This window comes from Lontra canadensis, unplaced genomic scaffold (assembly GCF_010015895.1).
Source record: "Lontra canadensis isolate GAN:19392208 unplaced genomic scaffold, GSC_riverotter_1.0 scaffold146, whole genome shotgun sequence".
Lineage (NCBI taxonomy): Eukaryota > Metazoa > Chordata > Mammalia > Carnivora > Mustelidae > Lontra > Lontra canadensis.
Window position 1 is genome coordinate 561,961 of NW_022631140.1, and position 22,137 is coordinate 584,097.

A 22,137-nucleotide genomic window follows, 5' to 3' on the forward strand; every position below is an offset into this window, starting at 1 on the left:
TTTCCACACAAAGAAACCACGATACGGAGAGGCCAGAAGATTTGACGAGACCATACATGCAGCTTCATGAGTAGGCAGTGCAAGTGGTCACGCCAAAACTGAAACTCAGCTCTGCATAATTCCAGAACCTGTGTTCCTAACCAGGCCAGCATGCTGGGCCTCTCTCAAATGCTTGCTGGAGACAGTGGTTGCAAGATTATGAAACCCTTCTCAAATATGCATCTGAGCTGCCTTTAGAAGGTAGAATCAGGGCTGTTGGATCCAAAAAAATGGCACAATTCTCCTGAAAGGTAATGAGCTCTCCACCATTAGAGGTGTTCAAACACAGGTTGGAAAACCACTTAGCAGGAATGCTTTAGAGGGTATCAGACAATTGGGGAAAGGGGCCTTGAAAGTTCCTCTTATTCTGAGTATCTCAGACGTATATGTTTTCTTCATTGACTAAAAAAAAAAAAAAGTTTTTTTCCTCCTAACTTACTTTTATTCTATCTCTCCCTGCCCCCAGTACTAAAATTTAGTATTGGCTCAAGAGAACGGAGGAAACTGTACCTTTAAAAAAAAATGTTTAAGTTTACCATTCTCTGTCTAGTGTCTAGCCCCATGCTTGATAATTTATAACACCTAGTATGAACTCAGCAACTAAGCACTGAAAGATCAAAGAGGAAAATTCCAGCCAACAAATGCATACCCAGTACCCAGTACCCAGTACCACGGTAAAATCATTAGTACTTTCTGCCTATATGACAGTTTGGAGAATTGTTTCAACTCCTGCCAACCGTGCCACTCTCGGCATTGACATAACGACTCCCCTACCCCCCTACCCCTATCCTAGGTAGCAGTAATGCAAGTACAACTGACTGCTCTCCAGCCTCAACTCATCCAGACATCCGAGGAGACAGCCAAGATGATGGTGAAAATTGAGGAGGAAACAAGAGAAGCTGATGCCAAGAAACTTCTGGTGCAGGCAGATGAAAAAGAAGCCAATGCTGCCGCTGCCATTGCTCAAGGAATCAAGGTATAAAAAGCCAAGAGGAAATGGGGGGGGAAGCAGCATTTTTCAGGCTTAGCCCTTCTTTCACTAGAGCCTAATACAGCCCTGCAGGGTGTGTATGGTCAGGCCCACCATGCAGCAGAGAAGAGTGAGACTTAAAAAAGACAGGTGATTTTCCAAGTATCATGTAGCTAGTAAGTGATGAAGAAGATCTCTGTGACATGTGGCTCTCCCCAGGAAGAAAGATTGTTTTCCAAATATTCTCCATCTCACTCAGAGCCAAGGCCTTCAAGGCCAAACATGATCTAACCTCATCTCATTACTTTTTCCTCATTCACTCTGCTCTGGCCACACTAGCCTCCTAACTATTCCTCAGAGAAATACAAAGGCACTCTCCCACCCCAGGGCCCTTGCACTGGCTGTTTTCTGTCTGTCTCCTTCACCTCCATCATGTCTTTGCTCAGATGTGCCTGGCATGTTACAGGTGTGGAATCAATCATTGTCAAATGACAGAATGTTGAACCTAGAAGACCCTACTTGAAGGTGATTCGTATATCAAAGAATAGCCCTGGGAAGGGCTTCATCAACATTCTGGTATTAGAAGAAAATCTATTCATGTGAAATTCATGTGATATTATGTATTTCTCAGTGCTTTCAGTTGCACAGTTCCATTTGACTATCATGACTGCCTTGAATTTAGGAATCACAGTATCAATGACACTGAAGTTTCATGGCGAAGCAACTTTTCAGAGTTGCATAGCTACTCAGTGGGTTTAGAATCCAAGGCTTTTGGCACTTAGCTCAAGATACTTGTCCCTACTCAGCAGTTAGAAAATCTTCCTTGACCATTCTTCAAAAAAAAAGCTTGAATGAGAAGTTGCTTGTGTCTGGCTTCTAGGATAAATAAGTCATGGGGCACTTTCTTGAAAAGGGCAGGCCTTGCAGACTGGCTTTTCTCCAGTGAGTCCTGAGACCTGGCCTCTAATACCTCCCTGGTCTCAGAGTCACACAGTGAATGCCTTAGACAAGAGAGATGGGTGCTCGCCCATAGTCCCAGGTGCACAGCCAGGAGCCCAATGGAACCATAAAAGATGGTGACCACCAGGGACCAGAATCCAGGGGGGTGTTTTGCCAGGCCAAGATGATAGTAATAGCTATTACTTATCAGCACCATCCTGGTTTCTTGTAATCCTTCCTTTAACAAATATTTATTGAATACTTGCTGCGTGCTGGCTCCTTCCTAGGCAGTGGAGCAAGACAGACACAATTCCTTCCCTCATGGAGACTGTATTCTCTCGTCCCTGATTTACGCTGCCTTTTATCATTCCAACATGCAACATGCAAAGCACATGGTGTCATTCCCAGCTTACAGATAAGGAAATTATGGTACAAGAACGGTAATGACTTCTCCAAGGTCATGCGGCTACCGAGTGGTGGAATCTGGGTTCAGACCTAGGGTTCTCAGATTCTGAAGCCCTTGCATTTGACTCTTATTCCAGAAGTGGCAAACTTGCAGCGAGGGAGTGCATATTTACACTGTGACACACACAGTATTTTTTAAAAATCTGAAATAATCTTCCACTTGTAAAAAAAAAAAAATCAAGAGATTTCAAGTAAAAATTCTAAATGTTCTGTTTTTCTTACAAGAAAATCAAGCATTCTGGCAGCACTGGACCTGCATTCCCGAGTTGCAGCCATCAGCAGCTTTGACTAGACGCTGCCCCATGGAAGTTCCAGTTCAACAAAGCCCCACCCAGTCCACTTCCCACAGTCAGATCACAGGCTTGGCCCCAAGAGATGCATGAATTTGCAATTCTTCCATGGTTTTATACTAGAATTGGGGCTCAGTATTTGTTCTGCTCCTTTCGAAACTCAGTTTTCTCATCTATAAAATGGGGATACCAAGAGAAAAACATGTAAATTTTTTAGTGTGTGTCCAACACACAGAGTTTAGTGGCACACATTTATTCTCTAAAACTATCGTTCTTCACCTTGTACCAAGTGGACTTGCCCATTTGAAAAAGGGCAGCCTCTTGCCATGTGTAGGTACCATCAGCCCCAGGATTCTGCTGCATAATGGCAGGGGCAAACAGGGACTGGCTGGAACAGGAGGGACGCTGGAGGTGACATGGAGATGACCCACCACACCCATTCCTGGGCAGTAAACGCTGCCTTGGGTTTCTGTGTCAGGGTTGAGGTCCAAGGTTTTGCCATCTCATCCCTGAGTGTCAGGAGTGACATCCTGGAGAGGTGAGTCACGAGGTGCATCCAGGGAGGAAAAAGAAGCTGTGCTTGCTCTGAGTTTCCCTGAACACCAGAACCCCTCTCTGTACCTCTCAGAGCTACAGTCCTTCTCCACACAAGGACTATAATTTTCTCCAATCTCCAACCGCTGGAAATGAGACATCCTCGGAGAGCCCCAGTGTGGTGACTCCCGCAGCAGAGGCTCAGCCAGGCTTGTGGGATCTGTCCAGAGACAGGGAGGAGACTGGCAGAGAAAGAAGCCCCCAGCACTTGCTTTCCAAGTACAGAAATTTGCTTAGAGAGGTCGTTTCTTTTTAAGCTAATGAATCATTTCTTTTCCCCCTAATGAGGATAATGACTGAAGCCAGAATCACTGCAGAGTTGACTTTTTGTGTGTCATCAGGGCACTGTGCTTTCTACCTTTCAAAAGTCCCTGATGCTCCTTGCATTGCTAAGCAACAGGGGTCTTTTTCTTTTTTTTTTTTTTTTTTTTTTTAGATTGGGACAAAGGGGAACGAGGGGGAGGGGGCAGAGGGAAAGGGAGAGAGAGAATCTTAAGCAGACTCCTCACTGAGCATGGAGCCTGACATGACCCTGAGATCGTGACCTGAGTTGAAACCAAGAGGCAGATGCTTAACCAACTGAGCCACCTACGTGCCCCAGGGGTCATTTTTAATCAAAATGCTTTTTATCATAGAAACAAATGATGACAGTAATAACACATATGAAAGAATATTTAAGAACTCAGCTTTAACACCTTTTCAATTTCCCAAGTTTCCTTCCAGCCTATCTATACACATGAGTAGGTTCCTGTGACCGCAATCATAGTAGCATGGCAGTTTGCATCATGCTTTTGTATTTCTTTAACATCCCATCACAAATGTTTTTCCAAAATGTCATATAATCATTTTAATGACCATGTCAAGTAAGTGTTTCTCTCATCATGTAGCCATTCTCCTACTGGGCATGGAAGTCTATCCCTTCCTGCCCTATTTTCAGTGTTTTGAGTGTATAAGCTGGAGTTTCTCAACAGCGCCGTGTATCAGAACCACCTTTGGAGTTTGAAAAATGTGGGTGCCCAGACCTCACCCAAACTGCATGAATCAGAATCTCTGGGTGTGGAGCCTGACCACGAGGATGCCCTTAAGTGTTCCTCAGTGACTCTGCGGCAGAGGCAGGGTTGAAAATCACTGTTCCCATAATATTATAATTAGAGACTTTTCAAGACACTTGACAAGAATACCTGCTGGGAGCCAGGCTGTGCTCCTTAGGAAAGGGAGCAGAGCTTCTGGGCCACTGGAGGACAAGCAGCATGTGTGGGTCACTAGCTATCTGGCACATTGTAGGAAAGGAACATGGAACTTTTGATAGCACTTGTGGGTACCTGGGACCACTGAAATCCACCAAGCCAGAGCTGTGGCTGAGCCAACACCTGTGGCCTCCTCTGCCACCAAACTCTATCTGAAGCTGACTGTAAGAAACAGTGGGTTTGGTTTCAACTTCTTTTCTTCCTGCCTTACCCTCTGGCACCAATCCTAGGACTGAAGAGGGAGCAAACCAAGTTGCCCCTGGGACTGAGCCATTTCTACCACCTGAGGCAGAGCATTCCATTTTAATATTGGGTACATCTGACAGTGGTCATGGGGGCAGGGCTGTTGTTTTATTATAATAAAACCAAGGGACCCCCTGGGTGGCTCAGTAGGTCAAGCATCTGCCTTAGGTTCAGGTCGTGACCCCAGGGCTCCCTGCTCAGTGGGGAGCCTGCTTTGTCCTCTCCCTCTGCCTGCCACTCCCCCTGCTTGTGCTCTCTCTGTAAAATAAATAAATAAATAAAAATCTTTAAAAAAAAAAAAGGGAATAAGCCCAAACAAAACATTACTGCAAGTGTATTTAAAAAACAGAAAACCTGGGACACTTGGGTGGCTCAGTCAGTTAAGTGTCTGCCTTCAGCTCAGGTCATGATCCCAGTGTCCTAGGATCAAGTCCCACATCTGGCTCCTTGCTCAGCAGGGAGTCTGCTTCTCCCTCTGCCTGCTGTGACCTCCTTGTGCTTTCTCTCTCTCTGACAAATAAATAAAATCTTTAAAATAAAAAACAAAAAAACCCAGAAAACCTGAAATAAAGAATCCATAATGTACACACGTGTACACCGAGGCACACGTGTGTACACACAGATGTAAGAAGGGACACCTACCTTTATTTTGCTTCCCTACCATAAACCTGTGGGATGTGGACTTCCATACACATTGCTTTGTCTAAGAATCCTTGTTCCCTTGTGACACTTTGCTTCAGTCATGGCAGTGTTACCACTCGTCGGGCTGGATGACCGAGAGAGAATTCACTGAGTGGGAATTAGGGGCCCATAATTGGAGCTTTGTGACCTGAGTTAAGTCATTTTGCCTCCTGAGACCTTGTGTTTTGTTTGTTTTATTTTGTTTTTTTATTTGGTAATTTGGCTACTAAATAATCTATAAGGTCTCTTCCAGTTCAAAAATCCTATAACGTTAAACTTTCTTTTAAAAAAAACATTGAGGGGCGCCTGGATGACTCAGTCGGTTAAGCATCCGATTCTTGCTTTCGGCTGGGGTCATGCGCTCGGGATCATGGGATCAAGCCCTACCTCAGGCTCCTTGCTCAGTGGGGTGTCGGCTGGAGATTCTCTTGCCCTCTCCCCTGCCCCTCCCTACTGCTCTCTCTCTCTTTCCCTCTCTCTCTAAAATAAATAAATCTTAAATAAATACACACTGATTTATAATTCACATGCCATCACCTTTTTAAGTTGGATTTCAGAGGTGTTTGGTACAGCCACAGAGGTGTACGCCTATCACCGCTAACCCTAGATGATTTTTGCCACCCCACCAAAACCTAGATCTAGGAGCAGTCACTCCTCATTGCTCCACCTCCGCAATGCTTGGCAACCACTAACTCACTTTCTGCTTCTATGGATTTTCCTTTTGTGCACATTTCATGTAAATGGAGTCATAGAGCCGGTGGCATTTTGTGTCTGGCTTCTTTCCCTTAGCATGTTCTCCATGTGGTCATGTAAATCAACACTTCATTCCTCTTTATGGCCGAATAATTTTCCACTGTATTAATTTTGTCTCTGAATGAATAATGGACAAAACATGCACATCTCCTTTTCTCAGAGCTCACTACCCAGCTCTAATCTCTGTTCCCATTCCTCATCCTTGAACTCTTGCCTTAAACTCCACCCTATCTCCAAGCTTCACTTTATCCCTGACTCTACCCCTGCTTCATCTCTGAGTTGCAATCCGCCCCCCATGCCTTATTTCTCCCCCGAACTTGCCCTAATCCCCTCCCCAGCTGTCACTCAACCCCCGGGGCTTCATCCTTTTCCATTTCTCCACCCATCTTTGATCAGCAGGTGTGAAGTTACCCACTGCATGTATCTCTTGGGAATTTGCTTAAAATCCAAAGCTCGATTTTTTTTTTTTTTTAAAGATCACAAATCGGGTGAATTCTCAAATGTTCAAGGCATCAAAACCACAGCCCCCAAAGTCTGTGCATACCTCCCTGCCGCCACTCAGCCCTTAGAGCCCACCTCCTGGGCTGACCTCCAGCAGGGGGCGCAGTCCTGGGAGGCCAGGGAGGGGAGGAAGAGCTTCTTCCAGCTTCCTCTATGAAGTGAGTGCTGGTGCCCTGGGCACCAGGCACTCAACCCTCTACCCCCTTGCTGCCCACAGGATGAATGTGAGGGGGATCTGGCAGAGGCCATGCCAGCACTGGAGGCCGCGCTGGCCGCACTGGACACCCTGAACCCAGCAGACATCTCACTGGTGAAGTCCATGCAGAACCCGCCCGGGCCCGTCAAGCTGGTCATGGAAAGTATCTGTGTCATGAAAGGGCTGAAACCAGAGAGGAAGCCCGACTCCAGCGGCAGCGGTAACCTCCTTTGCCCCCCACCACCCCCCGGCCCACCCGGTGCCTTCACAGGCTGCTCTTCCCTCGCAGGAGGGGTACTGCTGCCCCCCTCACCCCCAAGCCCGTGGGCAGGGTCTGGAGACTCCAAGGAAACCAGAGAGGTGCCAGGAGGTGCACGCCCATCAGGAGGTGTACAGCTCTCTCCTGTGCCTTCACCTTCCTCACTCCTCTTCAATCACTGGGGTGGGGATCCAGGGTTGGGGGGCAGGCATCTTTAGGTGACACTGAGCTTAGTCACAGCAAATCAGTACAAAAATGAAGGTCGTGGAGGGCCCCTGGGTGGCTCAGCTGATTGAGCATCTGTCTTTGGCCCTGGTCATGATCTCAGGCTCTTGTGATCAAGTCCCGCATCGGGCTCCCTGGTCAGCGGGAGAGTCTGCTTCTTTCTCTACCTCTGCTGCTCTCTTTCTCAAATAAATAAATAAATAAATAAATAATATATATATATATTTTTTAAATGAAGGTCATGGGTATGAAAGGACTGACAGAGTACTGAGTGGTTGCAGAGGAGAGAAACAAAAAGAGCTAGCAGAAAAAGATAGAGAGAGAAGCTGACAGATAACCGGAGAAGGAGAGACAGAGAATAAGACAGAGCTACAGAGAGATGGAAAGAGACAGACAGCTAGACAGACACACAGATAATGAACTGAGCAAGAGGTCAGGAGGAAGGAAGGCTGAGGGAACAGAAGAGCTGGAAATGGAGACTTAGAGGCAGGAAGACAGGGGCAAAGGGAGGCAGAGGTAGAAATTGAGGTGTGGGGAGACAAGGAATCAGAAATAGGGAGAAAGGACAGGGAGGAACTCCCCCTATAATTGAACCTAGTAGCATTAATAGAGTATTCGTTCTCCTTAAAATCCGAATGAGATGTAGGACTTTGTATTATTATTAGTAGTACCTTAGAACTGAACAAGGACTTTAAAAAACAGCCTCTGTAATAGTCCCTGCCTTTTAAATGCTCCTGTCCTGGGAACAGTCCTGCTCTTCCTCTGTTTCTTCTGAAATGCTCGGAAATCCCTGGCTTCAGAAACCTCTGGCTTCTGCTTCCCATTGACTAGCATTTCCTCTTCCCTAATTGATGTCAGGCCAAAAACCGCAAGAAGAAGATGCAGAGGTGATCAGGAGTGAACAAGCAGGAAGTGGACTTCATAGGAGAATCGTTTAGGGAAGCGGCTCAGTAAGGATGAGCCAGCCCAGGACCTCTCCACCTGGCTGCACCCTAGAATCGCCCAGGGCATGTAAAGAATGCTGAAGCCCTTGCCTCCACTTCCGGAGACTCTTACTCCGTTGGTCAATGGGTATAACCTGAGCTGTATTTTTTCTTAAGTTCCCAAATGATCTAAGGGGCAGCCAGGGTGGAGAATGGCTAAGATACATAAAACATGGCCAAGGTCACAGAAGGTCATCCTCTTCTTGGATCATTGATGATCTGCAAAGGGCCCACCATTCACCTTTCTTATTTTAAAGTTGAAGCAAATGGTGCATATTATTCATTGATCCTGCAGATTTTTAGCCAGGACATGAAAATGGAACAAAAGAGCGATTGAATTCATTTTGGGTACCTTGATTGTAAATGAAACAGATCCTTTTCCTGAATGCAGACAAAAACCTTCATGAGAAATATTTGTTTGGTTACTGTGCTTGCATTAGAAACAGGACACATCTGACCCATTGTACTTAATATGATTTCTCAAGTATAAATTTTTTTGATAAGCCTGAGATTGGCAAGTATTTACAGTGCTGTGAGCCAAAAGGGCTTCCAACTCGTTTCCAGCATGTGAACGAAATGGGTACAGCCCCAGGATGGGATTGAGACTCACTCAATCATTAGTCAGCAGGATGGGTGCTGGGGAGAATAAGGGCCCTGCTTTGTTCCCGGGTAGGGCAAGGACAACCTTTGGTATAGTTTCAAGCCTACATGCTGCTTCCCCACCCTTTCTCTTTCTCTTGAGATTGCCTCACTCAGGGCGATTGATTGGGTCCCATCCAATCCAACTCCCAGACTTGAAAAGGAATATTCAAAACACAGACCCATGGCTCCTTTTCCTTCTCTATGACTGGAACAAGGGGTAAGAGTCATTCAATACATATTTATTGATAACAGTATCAGGCCCTGTGCCAGATTGTAGTAAACAGAGCAGAAGCTTATAGTTTTAAGGGAGAGGCAGACAATAAAAACGAAACGAAGAAAGGTGGCATAAACAGGTTGCATAAACACAGCCAAGGGAATGGACATTCTAGCAGCTGAGATGAAAGAAAATGCTGGGAGAAGGGTAGAGTGGCCCAGCTTAATGACAGAAATCTAGGGAAACCTCTCAGTGGAGGTGATTTTTATCTTTTTTAAAGACTTAATAATTTCTTTTTTATTATTATCGATTTTTATCTTTTTTAAAGGCTTAATTATTTATTAGAGAGAAAGAGTGGGAGGGGCAGAGGGAGAGAAAATCCCAAGCAGGCTCCCTGCTCCCTGCTGAGTGTGGAGCCCCACTCAAGGCTCCATCTCATAGCCTATGAAATCATGACCCATAAGACCATGACCTGAGCGAAAACCAAGAGTCAGAGGCTAGACCAACTGAGTCACCTAGGCACCCCGGAAAAGTCTAGTTAGGAACCAGCTAGATGCCATTTACAGGCTAGGTGATGGGCTCTCATTAGGGAAGCACTTAAGATCAATGAGGAATTAAAGGAGGGTTCTTCCTGACTGAAGCCTAAGAAGCAAGGCAGAGATGAGGTAGATGACTTCAGTGGGCCTCCTGGACCACTGTGAGAAGCTTAGATTTTTCTTTATTTTATTTTATTTAGATTTTATATTTATATTATATTTTCTATTTTTTATATTTGTTTTATTTTATTTAGATTTTATATTTTTGAGCAATTTTAAGGTCACAGCAAAATTGAGTACCCTTCTGGGTACAGAGATTTCTCATATACCCCTAACCCATACAAATGCATAGCATCTCCTGTTACGGTACCACAGTGGAACATTTGTTAAGGTTGATGAACCTACATTGACACATTATCATCCTGAGTCTATAGTGTATATTAGAGTTCACCCTTGGCATTGCACATTCTATGGGTTTGGACAGATATATAATGACATGTATCCATCATTATGGTATCATACAGAGTATTTCCCTGCCCAAAACTTCTTGGCAGGACTTTGGATTTTCTCCCCCAAATAGGAGTAACCATTGCAAGCTTTCAAGTCTCGGCCAAAAGGTCTTACTAGTCCAATCTCCATTTCTTGTTCCAAACAGGTAAAATGATAGAAGACTACTGGGGAGTTTCAAGAAAGATTCTTGGAGATCTGAAATTCTTGGAGAGTCTTAAGACATATGACAAAGACAACATCCCCCCAGTGATCATGAAGCGGATCCGGGAAAGATTCATCGATCACCCAGATTTCCAGCCAGCTGTCATTAAAAATGTGTCATCTGCCTGTGAAGGTCTGTGCAAATGGGTGAGGGCCATGGAGGTGTACGATCGTGTGGCCAAAGTGGTGGCTCCCAAACGGGAGCGGCTGAGGGAGGCCGAGGGGAAGCTAGGCACACAGATGAAGAAACTGAACCAGAAGCGAGCAGAACTGAAGCTGGTGGAAGACCGCCTCCAGGCCCTGAATGACGACTTTGAAGACATGAATACCAAGAAAAAGACGCTGGAGGAAAACATTGAAATCTGCTCCCAAAAGCTGATCAGGGCAGAAAAGCTGATCAGTGGTCTTGGCGGAGAGAAGGACAGATGGACAGAAGCTGCCCGGCAGCTGGAGATCCGGTATATTGATCTGACAGGAGATGTGCTGTTATCCTCAGGGACTGTGGCTTACCTTGGGGCCTTTACTGTGGATTATCGGGCACGGTGCCAGAAGCAGTGGTTGGCCCAGTGTAAAGAAAAGGTCATCCCCAGCTCCAGTGACTTCAGTCTCAGCAACACACTAGGAGATCCTGTAAAAATCCGTGCCTGGCAGATCGCTGGGCTGCCCGTTGACTCTTTCTCCATCGACAATGGCATCATTGTGTCCAATTCCAGACGCTGGGCCTTAATGATTGACCCTCAGGGGCAGGCGAATAAGTGGATCAAGAACATGGAGAAAACAAATAAGCTGTCCATCATCAAATTCTCAGATGCCACCTATGTGAGGACGCTGGAAAATGCTCTGCAGCTTGGCACCCCCGTCCTACTAGAAAATGTTGGAGAGGAGCTGGATGCCTTTATTGAACCCATCTTGCTCAAGTCCACGTTCAGGCAGCAAGGGGTTGAGTACATGAGGCTGGGTGAAAACATCATCGAATACTCCAGAGATTTTAAGTTATACATCACAACCCGTTTGAGGAACCCACATTACCTCCCTGAAGTTGCCATGAAAGTCTGCCTCCTCAACTTCATGATCACACCCTTAGGCCTCCAAGATCAGCTCCTTGGCATCGTGGCCGCCAAGGAGAAGCCAGAACTGGAAGAGAAGAAGAATGAGTTGATTGTGGAAAGTGCCAAGAACAAGAAGCAGCTAAAAGAAATCGAAGATAAGATCTTAGAGGTCCTCTCCCTGTCTGAGGGCAACATCCTTGAGGATGAGACTGCCATCAAAATTTTGTCCTCCTCCAAACTGCTGTCTGAAGAGATCTCTGAGAAACAGGAAATTGCTTCAGTAACGGAAACACAGATTGATGAGACTCGGATGGGCTACAAGCCAGTGGCTGTCCACTCTGCCACCATCTTCTTCTGTATCTCCGACCTGGCCAACATCGAGCCCATGTACCAGTACTCCCTGACCTGGTTTATAAACCTTTATGTGCATTCCCTGGCAGACAGCAGTAAGAGCGAAGAACTGGACCTTCGAATTGAGTACATCATTGGACATTTTACCCTCAGCATCTACAACAACGTCTGCCGCTCTCTGTTTGAGAAGGACAAGCTCCTTTTTTCCCTCCTCCTGACCATTGGCCTCATGAAAGAGAAAAAGCAAATTAATGAGGAGGTTTGGTATTTCCTTCTAACTGGAGGGGTCGCCCTGGACAACCCCTTCCCCAACCCAGCTCCTGAATGGCTGTCTGAGAAGGCGTGGGCGGAAGTGGTTCGTGCCTCTGCGTTGCCGAGAATGAAGGGCCTGAAAGAACATTTAGAACAAAACCCTGAGGCGTGGAGGCTCATCTATGACTCCACTTTGCCCCACGAGGAGAATTTCCCTGGAAATTGGAAGTTCCTTAAGGGATTGGAGAGGATGGTGATCCTACGATGTTTGCGGCCTGACAAAATCATTCCAGCCATTCGGGAGTTCATTGCTGAACACATGGGTGACGTGTACATCGAAGCCCCTACATTTGATCTCCAGGGGTCCTACAACGATTCCAGTTGTTGTGTACCGTTGATCTTTGTGTTGTCTCCCGGTGCAGACCCAATGGCAGGTAAGGGCAGAATGTATAAAGAACATAAATGGCCCAGAATGCATGGTCAGGTAACAATAACATGTCCCTTATAGCAGGAATCTCAAACTCAGATGCTTTGAAAGCCAGACCATTAACAGGCTCATGTGCAGCTGGAAGGAGCCACTGAAGATTTCTCCTCCCCACCCCCCCCCCCCCCCCCCCGCCCCCACAAAGGAAGCAGCAGCTGCTCAGCTCCCAAGCTTTGTGCTGATAATGTGAGCTCAGGATGGCCAGATCATCTGATTTTTCAAGAGAAATCAGAAATATGGAAATCACCCATTTTTACATCTTGATAACTCATTCAAATTTTTTCCTAAAAATGGTGAGGACCAGACCAGGTCTAGTTTTAAGCCTGCTGGATGTGAGTTTATCATCTTTGTCTTAAATCATTTTCTCTGACTATTGCTTCTCCCAGGTAGGCTTTTCTTTTGATTTTTAAAGTAAATTCCTTTGGATAATTAATACTGTGCATAATTTTGTATAGTTGAGAGAAAAAAAAAAAAAGCATTGCAGAAAAGTATAGAACTGTGGCTCAACCGGTACCATTTTCTCCCCTCCAGGGACATTTGGCAAAGTGGGGAAACATTTTTTTTTTTTTTGTCACAACTAGGGGGTGCTACTACAGTCTGGTAGATTGAAGCTGAGGATGCTGCTAACCGTCTACTGCACAGGACAGTCCCCCACAACAAAGGATTATCCCCAAATGGCCCCAGGTGTTAGTAGTGCTGAGGTTGAGAAACCATTGTGCAGAGTGAAAGGTACATCTTCCTTCCAGAAGTAACCATTATTACCAGTTTGCATATCTTTCCAGAAACAATTACTGCATATGAACAGGTATGAGTTGTTGACAGGAATAGATTAGTTTTCTGTCCTGTTGGGTCTCAAAGCTTTAGTTTTGTCTCTTGCTAAATGATGAAAGAGGACCAGAAAGGCAAATGACAAAGCTTGCCATTCTGCTATGGAAGCTGGGGAGTTTGACACCTGCCCCGACCCAGATACCCCTGGGTCAGCACCCCTGCCCCACAGGGGAAGTCAGAGGAGTGAGCTGAAATAAACTGGTACCCTCTCCCCTTTCCCGTACCACCATCCAGTTGCCAAAGATCAATTCATGGCCCCTTTCTAGTAGCTTTGTTTTTTCCCGTGTCCCTCACGTGACAGATTTAAACAAGAGAAATGAGGGGAAACCAGGAAAGGTAAAGAAGACAAATGGAAGAAAGGTCAGGGTTTGTTCTGTAAAATGTTGACAAGCCGGTTACATCCAAAGTCCTATGTTGCATATTCCTGTCTGTCTGTGCTAGAGGCCTGATCAGATTCAGCTTGGATAACTTCCCATGAGACCTCGTGGCTACTGTGTCCCTCACAGTGCCTCACACTAGGAAGCACCTGCTATCTGGTTGTCTTTCTTTTCCTGATTGAGATTGATCAGGGGACTCAGGCATTGTCAGTGCGATCCGTGCGATCCGCCTCCCCATTGCACTTCCCTCGTACAGTTCCCCATCGGGCTCACACTTAATGTGATGATGGTTCTTAATCTTGGCTGCTCATGGGCATCACCTGGGAGGGCTTTAAGAAAAAGCTCCAGGTGCAGGCCATGCCCGCAACCAATTAAATTAAAATCTTTGTGAATGAGGCCCAGGCATTGTGCTTTATAAGCTTCCCGTGTGATTCCAGTATGTTTTGGAAACAACTGACCTGATGATTTTTAGCGGCCTTAACAAAATCGTTCCCCAGATCCCTTATTTCATTAGGGGCTGAAAAACGGTATTTTAATTCTATCACTCCTTCCACATTTATTAGCTGGAACTCTCCTACTAAGAAGAATTTTCCTTTGTCAACTCTTTGGTTTACTTGGACTATAGTTCAAAAAGGACCAGCAGAATAGACGTTTAGTTCATTCCCTTGATTTCTCAGCTTTCGGGTTAGTGAATTGGTGCCCTAGTCACCTGCAAAGTTATTTAAGCTGTTAAGATTTTCTTTGCATCATTGTGAACGTATAGATTTTTTTTTAAAAGAAATTTATTTATTTGAGAGAGAGAGGGAAAAAGAGAGAGAAACAGACTCTGCTAAGGTCAGAGCCAGACGTGGGGCTTGATCCCACAGCCTTGAGATCATGACCCAAGGCAAAATCAAGAGTTACACGCTCAACTGACTGAGCCACCCAGGCGCCTCATGAGCGCATAAATTTTGACGTAGTGGGTGTTTCAAACATGGCAGTGTTTTATTATTTATCAAGCTTCCTGATTCTCAAGTCATTTAGTCCCCAGCCTGTGGGGGCTCCTTCACGCCTAAAGTTCTCACATAATCTCAGTAGTTTTTTATAGCTTCCTTGTTGTATAGAATTACCATGTATATGCCGGGCTAAGTTTGCATAAGCATTTCTCAAAGGACTCTTTCCACAGAGGCCGTAGCATTTGGAAACCACTGTCTGGGTCCTACCAGATGGATCATTGATTGCAGACCTTACTGTTTACTAATTCTCTTTCTGGCTGTGCCTACCCTGTTCTTTTCATCAGTGCTTTAAGTTTTTATCTTCAGTGACAGTGCTTTCCATTTCCAGAAGTTTTATTTGTTTTATTCCAAATCCATGTATTTTTTTTTCCCACAGAACTCTGAATTTTATTATGCTTTGTGGTCCTTCTTTAATAATTTTGTTAGCTGTGTTTCTTTCATGGTCTTTTTCAGAGATTATATTGATCTGCTAGGACTGCTATAACAACTACCAAAGACTCAGTGGTTTAAGCAAGAGAAATTTATTTTCTCCAAATTCTGGGGACTAAAAATCCCAAATCAAGGTGTCGTCAGGGCTAGTTTCTTCTGAGACCTCTTTCGTCGGCTTGTCTGTGGCCTGCTTCTCCCTGCATCTTTATATTAAAGTTTTCTCTCTGTGAGTGTATCTATGTCCCAGTCTCCTCTCTTATAAGGACACCAAATCTTATTGGATTAGGACCTGACATAATGACCTCATTTTAACTTAATTATCCCTTTCAAAACCCATCTCCAAATACAGCCACATTCTGAGGTCCTAGGACCACTTAACTAACTGAGCCACCCAGGCACCCCTCTTTTTCTTTTTCTTTTTTTTAAGAGAACAAATTGGAACGGGGGTGTGGCTCAGTTGGTTAAGCATCTGCCTTAGGTCATGATCCCAGGGTCCTGGGATCAAGCCCCACATCAGGCTTCTTGCACAGGGGTAGTCTCCTTCTTCCTCTGCCTGCTGCTCTCCCTGTTTGTGCACTTTCTCTCTCTGTCAAATAAATAAAATCTTTACAAAAAAGAATAAAGATAACAAATCTACACCTTTATTGACTTTTCAGTCAGTTTAAATCCTTAAGGGGTATAGCATCACCCAATGCTGTGGCCAGTGACTTAACAGGAAAGTTGCTTTGGATTTTGGCACAAGCTGTACCACTGTTTGCATAAGCACGGGTTACTTTTCCTCACATTACTCTATTTTTGTTCGGTTTGCCACCAGGAGTCACTATGTTGTTCTTTGCTTCATACACATAATCACGTCTCTTGCCTAGACAGAATTCAGTTTCATGTTGAGCATAAAAACCTCCAATTTTAAGAAGAGCCGTCTGCTCTCTCAGGTTGCAAAGAAAAATGGTCTTGGACCACAGCCTTCCAGATGCATTTGTCGATTTGGGAGTCCTGTTCCCAGCAGACTCCACAGGCTCCAACGTGGCAGAAAGAGTATCGTTGCCATTTTTCAAACATTTGCTCACTTCATGTCTCTGGGTCACCTTTGGGTAATTCTTGACCATATTTCAAACTTTTTCTTTATTACTGTATTTGTCATAGTGATCTGTGATCAGTGATTACAACTTACGGAAAGCTCACATGATGGTTAGTATATTTTGGCAATAAAATATTATAAAGTTAAGGTAAAATGCACTTTTTTTAGACATAATGCTATTGCACCCTTAATGGATAACATATATCATATACATAACTTTTATATGCACTGGGAATCTAAAAAAAATCATTTGTTCACTTTATTACAATATTTGCTTTATTGTGGTGGTTTGGAACCAAACCCTCAGTATCTCTGAGGTATGCCTGTATTGATGCGGAAAAGATCTAAGTGAGAGAAGCAAATGTAGTTTTTTACAATTCTCATAAGTATAATCATATATATGCATTCATTTAAATGTATAAAATACTCTGGAAAGATTCACAAAGAGCTAGTAACATTGGCTGCTTCTGAGGAAGAGAGAAGTGAAAGAGACTTACTTGAAATTTCACTATAAAAACACCTATTTTTCTAGTAAAATACATTAGTAACAACCCAGTTTCTAGTTCTTTGGTTGTGTGCTCACCTCTCTAGTTTTGAGTTCCCTCTTCATTTTTGGCACCTGGGAATTTCTCTTTCTTTGAGACTGAATTTTTTTCCGATATGTGTAATTTTTTTTTTAAATCAAGACTGTCTATGTATTCAGAACAAAAGAGGAATCAACAGTAGCTTCATTTACCCTCTTACCCAAAGTCCAAACTTCCACATAGAGAGGCTTTTTTTTTAGTCAACAGGAGCCAGTTAGTTTCTTTCCATATCCAGAATTTTTTTTTTAAGATTTTATTTATTTATTTGACAGACAGAGATCGCAAGTAGGCAGAGAGGCAGGCAGAGAGAGAGAGAGAGGAGGAAGCAGGCTCCCTGCTGAGCAGAGAGCCCGATGTGGGGCTCGATCCTAGGACCCTGGGACCATGACCTGAGCCGAAGGCAGAGGCTTTAACCCACTGAGCCACCCAGGCGCCCCTCCATGTCCAGAATTTTGATGCAACCCTTTTTTCTGCGTTGTTGTTGTTGTTAATATGGTCTTAGTTGGCCTGCCCTTTTTCAAAAGCCCCCTTTTCTTCCTGGTTGCAGGCCTGCTGAAGTTTGCTGACGATCTTGGCATGGGAGGTGCAAGAACACAGACCATCTCCCTTGGCCAAGGCCAAGGCTCCATTGCTACCAAAATGATCAACACTGCCATCAAAGATGGGACCTGGGTGGTGTTACAGAACTGCCACCTGGCCACGAGCTGGATGCCCATGCTGGAGAAGATCTGTGAGGAGGTGATTGTTCCTGAAAGCACCAACATCAGATTCAGGTGAGGTGTCCTCCCCACCTAATCCCCACGGCCTGTTTCTTGAGCTGCAGACGTCATGCTGATGGCTGGGCATGCGAAGGTGAACACAGTTTTGCTTTTAAGAAGCTCTTAGTCTAGCGGAAGACAGACCACAGATGAGTGATGTTGACACCATACACTACCTACCAGACTTGTTTGCACAAGAGCCATGGAGCACAGAAAAGGGAAGGGAAAGTTGGGGAATGCCTGGAGGCCTGACAGTTGCCTGGGGTTTTGAAAGATGAATAAGACTTTACTAGGAAGGACACTGTAGGCAGAAGGGACAGCATCTGTAAAAGCAAAAATGTGTATGAGATGTTATTCTGTGACTGTGGGGTATATGCTGTGAGACATTGTTGGGGGATGTATTATGAGATGTGTCTGGGAGGGTAGATTCAATGTCAGCAAATCTGACTTTTAAAATATGTGGGGTTTTTTTTTTTTTAACCTGGAGTGTGGGCACCATTGTCCAGGCTGCTCTATCCTATATTTCTTGGGCTCTGTAGAATTTTAATCAGTATTAGAATCAGCTACTTGTTTTTTCTGAACTTTAACCCCAGCAACACTGGGCTTTGGTTTTTGCATATACAGAAGGATGATACATTTCCAACTCAAATGTTCTCTTACTCCAGGCCAAGGGGTCAGCAAACAATGGCTTGTGGACGAAATATAGCTTGCTACCTGTTTTTGTGTATCTTGTAAACTAAGTAGAGTTTTATATATTTTTAGATGATGGGAAAAAAATCGAAAAAAGAATAATGTTTCATGACACATGAAAATTGAATGAAATTCAAATTTCAGTGTCCACAAATAAAGTTTTATTGAAACACAGCTATGCTCATTCATATACTGTCTGTGACTGCTTTCACATTACAAGTCATTGTGACTGAGACCGCAAAGCCTGCAGAGCCTACAATATTTACTCTTTGATCTTTTATAGGAAAAGTTTGCCAACTCCTGTTCTAGGCCACAAAACTTGCTAGTAATTTTCATTTTAGTCATCTCTGCCCAAAAACAGGAAGGTGTTTGGTATTTATTTACAAAGCCAGATTAGGCCATAGCTTATTGTATTCATGAAAGGCTCATATAAAATTCATGGAAGATTTTGAGGGCAATCCATCAGTTTCAGGAATTCTACCTGGTTCAGGATGATGAGTTGACTAACTACCATCAATGACACACTCAATGAACAAAAATTATTCATGTTGTTATTAACTTCTTCTATATTACAGTCCTAACCCAAAAGTTGTTACCTCAGGTGCCTACAGGAAGCAGGAATATAACATACATGAGTGGAGAGGACAGGCACAATAAGTTTTGCAGTTCCCACAGTACTCTACCAGTCATCACAGGCTGTCATCCTTGCTATCAGACATCAATGGAGAGATATGGGGACTGCGGTGAACTAGAAGCCTATGCCCTTTAAAGATTTTATTTATTTATTTGACAGAGAGAGATCACAAGTAGGCAGAGAGGCAGGCAGAGAGAGAGGAGGAAGCAGGCTCCCCGCCGAGCAGAGAGCCCCATGTGGGACTCGATCCCAGGACCCTGAGATCATGACCTGAGCCGAAGGCAGAGGCTTAACCCACTGAGCCATCCAGGCACACAGAAGCCCATGCCCTTTAGAGAAGTGACTGCCTAATACCAAGCGACTGATGCCATATAGGAAGGCGGGCCCCTTGTGATCAGATTTTCTAATATTTTCAAGGGAAGGTGGGAACCTAGAATTTAAAAAAACAAAACAAAACTCTATTTTTACAAGTTGGCAACTACTTCAAAACTATGCTTTAACATTGCATTGATTTGCCTGGTATGAGTGAAACACCACATAACTGCCTCCTGACGTAAGGCCTCAGTCCATGTGTTCATGGCCTCTTTCCTGCCTTCCTGGCCACTCCTGGGGTTCCAGGGATAGTATCTGGCCATCATAGATGCTCAGGTAGTCTAGCAAGGGGGGAAATGTGGCATGGCATTTAAGAGAGGGCCTCTGGAGTCGCATCCCATGTCAGTTGCTTCTAGGTATTGTGTCCTTGAAAAACCCACATGACCTCTGCATGCCTCCATTTCTTCAGTGGTACCAGGTGATAGCTAATCCCTTCACACGAGGTGGCTGTGAGGGTTGAAGTGAAGGAAGGGCACATATTAAATTTTTAGCATGGGGTCTGACATCTAGTATGCTTAATAGACGGGAGCTATTGTTTTTTGTTACCGTTTTTCAGTATAACTTCTTGTATTGCTCTACCTGCTTAGGTCTGTTTTTCTTGCAGACTCTGGTTAACCAGCTATCCAACGGAGAAATTTCCAGTCAGCATCCTCCAAAATGGGATCAAAATGACCAACGAGCCCCCCAAAGGGCTCCGGGCCAACCTTTTGCGCTCCTACCTCAATGACCCCATCTCGGACCCCGTGTTCTTCCAAAGCTGCACAAAGGCAGTCATGTGGCAAAAGCTGTTGTTCGGCCTTTGTTTCTTCCATGCCATTGTTCAAGAGAGGAGAAACTTCGGACCCCTGGGTAAGAGGTGACAGTGCCCCTGGGCTGCTGGGGCACAGATCACACACAGATGCAGGTGTGTGTGCAAGTTCATACTCAGGGTTGCCAGTAAAATGCTGTATAAGTACATTCCACAGACTATTTGGGACATACTTAGAATAAACATGATTTGTTTATCTGAAATTAAAATTTCATGGACTGTCCCATACTTTTATTTGATGAATTCAGCAGCCCCTACATAGACCAGGTCACTATCAATGTCAGGGAAAGAGCTGATGCTCCAAAATCAGAGGTCTCCTAGTTACCAAAGTAATAGGTTGTTGAGAAGATTGAAGGCCTTTCCCTTTGATGGGCATTTGCCTATCTTAGGCACAATAGCCACTTTCCAGGGAGTTGTCTGCAGCTAATTTATGACATTGTAAGTAGTTCTCTACACATGTGCGTAAGAATGAGAGAAATACAGCCGGGACCTTTGTGCTTCCTCTTGAAAAAATAAAAATAAATTTCATTATTAATGTAACCTCTCCATGGCCTAACTTAATTTAATACTTTATATTAACTTAACACTCCCGTTAGAGCAGAACATCAAACTGCTAAATGCAGATTCGACATCTACATGGTTTTAAGGTTGGGCTGCCTCTGATTTTGTTCAAAAGCCTTGAAATGTATTTTCAGCTGTTGTTTTGGGTTAGATAAGGAGGCAAACTGTCCTCTTGGTGATTCTCTCTGAGCATCTTCTTTCCTTCTACTATCCTGACCCTTCCACTGAGGGGTGCAGGGATGAGACAGTTTTGGGGAGGGACACTCCCCCCTGCATCTGCGTTTCATACATCATGTTCTCCCACCACTGTTCTCCCACCTACATCAGATTTCCAAAAATCCATGTAACGGTTTGGCTTGCAACCAGCTGGCCAGTTGTGTTTTTTGTGCCAGACCATGAATTTTATTATTTTGCTACATTTCTTTATTTAAATGTAAATGTTTGGGAGGAAATTAAAGGTCCCTGTTGAGCACAGATCCGACTACCCTTCTGTCTCCCACCACGCCCAGCTGGTTCATGCATTGGTGCCCCTTTCCCAGACCCACTGGGCATTTATCACTATACCCTTGAAAATAAAAGCAGTAGTTTCTTCAAGGCCGGCCATCCCATTTTCCCATGAGCACAATGAGGGGAATTCTCAAAGCTGACTTCGTTCTGTTGCCTAATCATAGATACTGCTGTCTGGCTATGCTTTAGTGTTATTTTTGGAACTCTGTGCATTACCACAGTATTCCAGCCAGGGAGAGTAATTCTCATTCCACAAATCCCACGATATTAACATCTACCTTAACAAATGGGGAGATCCATAAGGAAATTGATTTTAGAATGGATGTTTTCTCAGGCAAAATGGCTCCCACGTTGGCAGTAAATGTCAGGGCTAATAGTTGGCCTGGTGCTTGATCTTCATGGGGCTGAAAGAGGCTCCTGATTTGTAATGATGCTTAACTGTACATCTTGATGTCGGAATGGAAATTATGAGCTCTCAGCACTGAAGGCTCCGATTCTTCCATGCTTTGTGCAGGTTGGAATATTCCTTATGAGTTCAACGAGTCTGACCTGAGGATCAGTATGCGGCAGATCCAGATGTTTCTGAATGACTACAAGGAGGTGCCATTTGAGGCTCTAACTTACCTGACAGGTACTTATGGGAGGAGGCTTTACAATTACAAATCTCCAGTATCGTACTCCACCCTTCTGCTCTTCTGATCCCACTCTATCCATTTAGTTACTCACTCATTCAGTCAGTCAACAAACATGAAGCTCTTACTAATGCTGGTCACCATGCCAGATGTTGTAAAAAACTAAGATACAATTCCTACCTTCAAGTGGCTCACAATCTGCAAAGTAAAAAATATATATAAAGAAGGGTAGGGGCGCCTGGGTGGCTCAGTGGGTTAAA

General features: G+C 44.5%; 1 protein-coding gene across 8 annotated transcripts in view; it reads left to right on the forward strand.

Annotated features, from left to right (window-relative positions):
• LOC116858989 (dynein heavy chain 3, axonemal) overlaps positions 1 to 22,137 on the forward strand; it is a 155,363-nt gene that overhangs the window by 120,961 nt on the left and 12,265 nt on the right. For 7 of the 8 annotated variants that reach the window (XR_004381058.1, XM_032843952.1, XM_032843948.1 and 4 more), the window contains 6 exons: positions 833 to 1,015; positions 6,940 to 7,138; positions 10,433 to 12,574; positions 17,463 to 17,688; positions 19,974 to 20,218; positions 21,760 to 21,876. Coding sequence is in view for 7 of the 8 variants with exons in the window: in XM_032843952.1 (XP_032699843.1) it covers positions 833 to 1,015; positions 6,940 to 7,138; positions 10,433 to 12,574; positions 17,463 to 17,688; positions 19,974 to 20,218; positions 21,760 to 21,876 (3,112 nt within the window). In the remaining variant the exon portion in view is untranslated. The remainder of the gene's footprint in view (positions 1 to 832; positions 1,016 to 6,939; positions 7,139 to 10,432; positions 12,575 to 17,462; positions 17,689 to 19,973; positions 20,219 to 21,759; positions 21,877 to 22,137) is intronic. The other variant, XM_032843954.1, reaches the window with a different exon arrangement.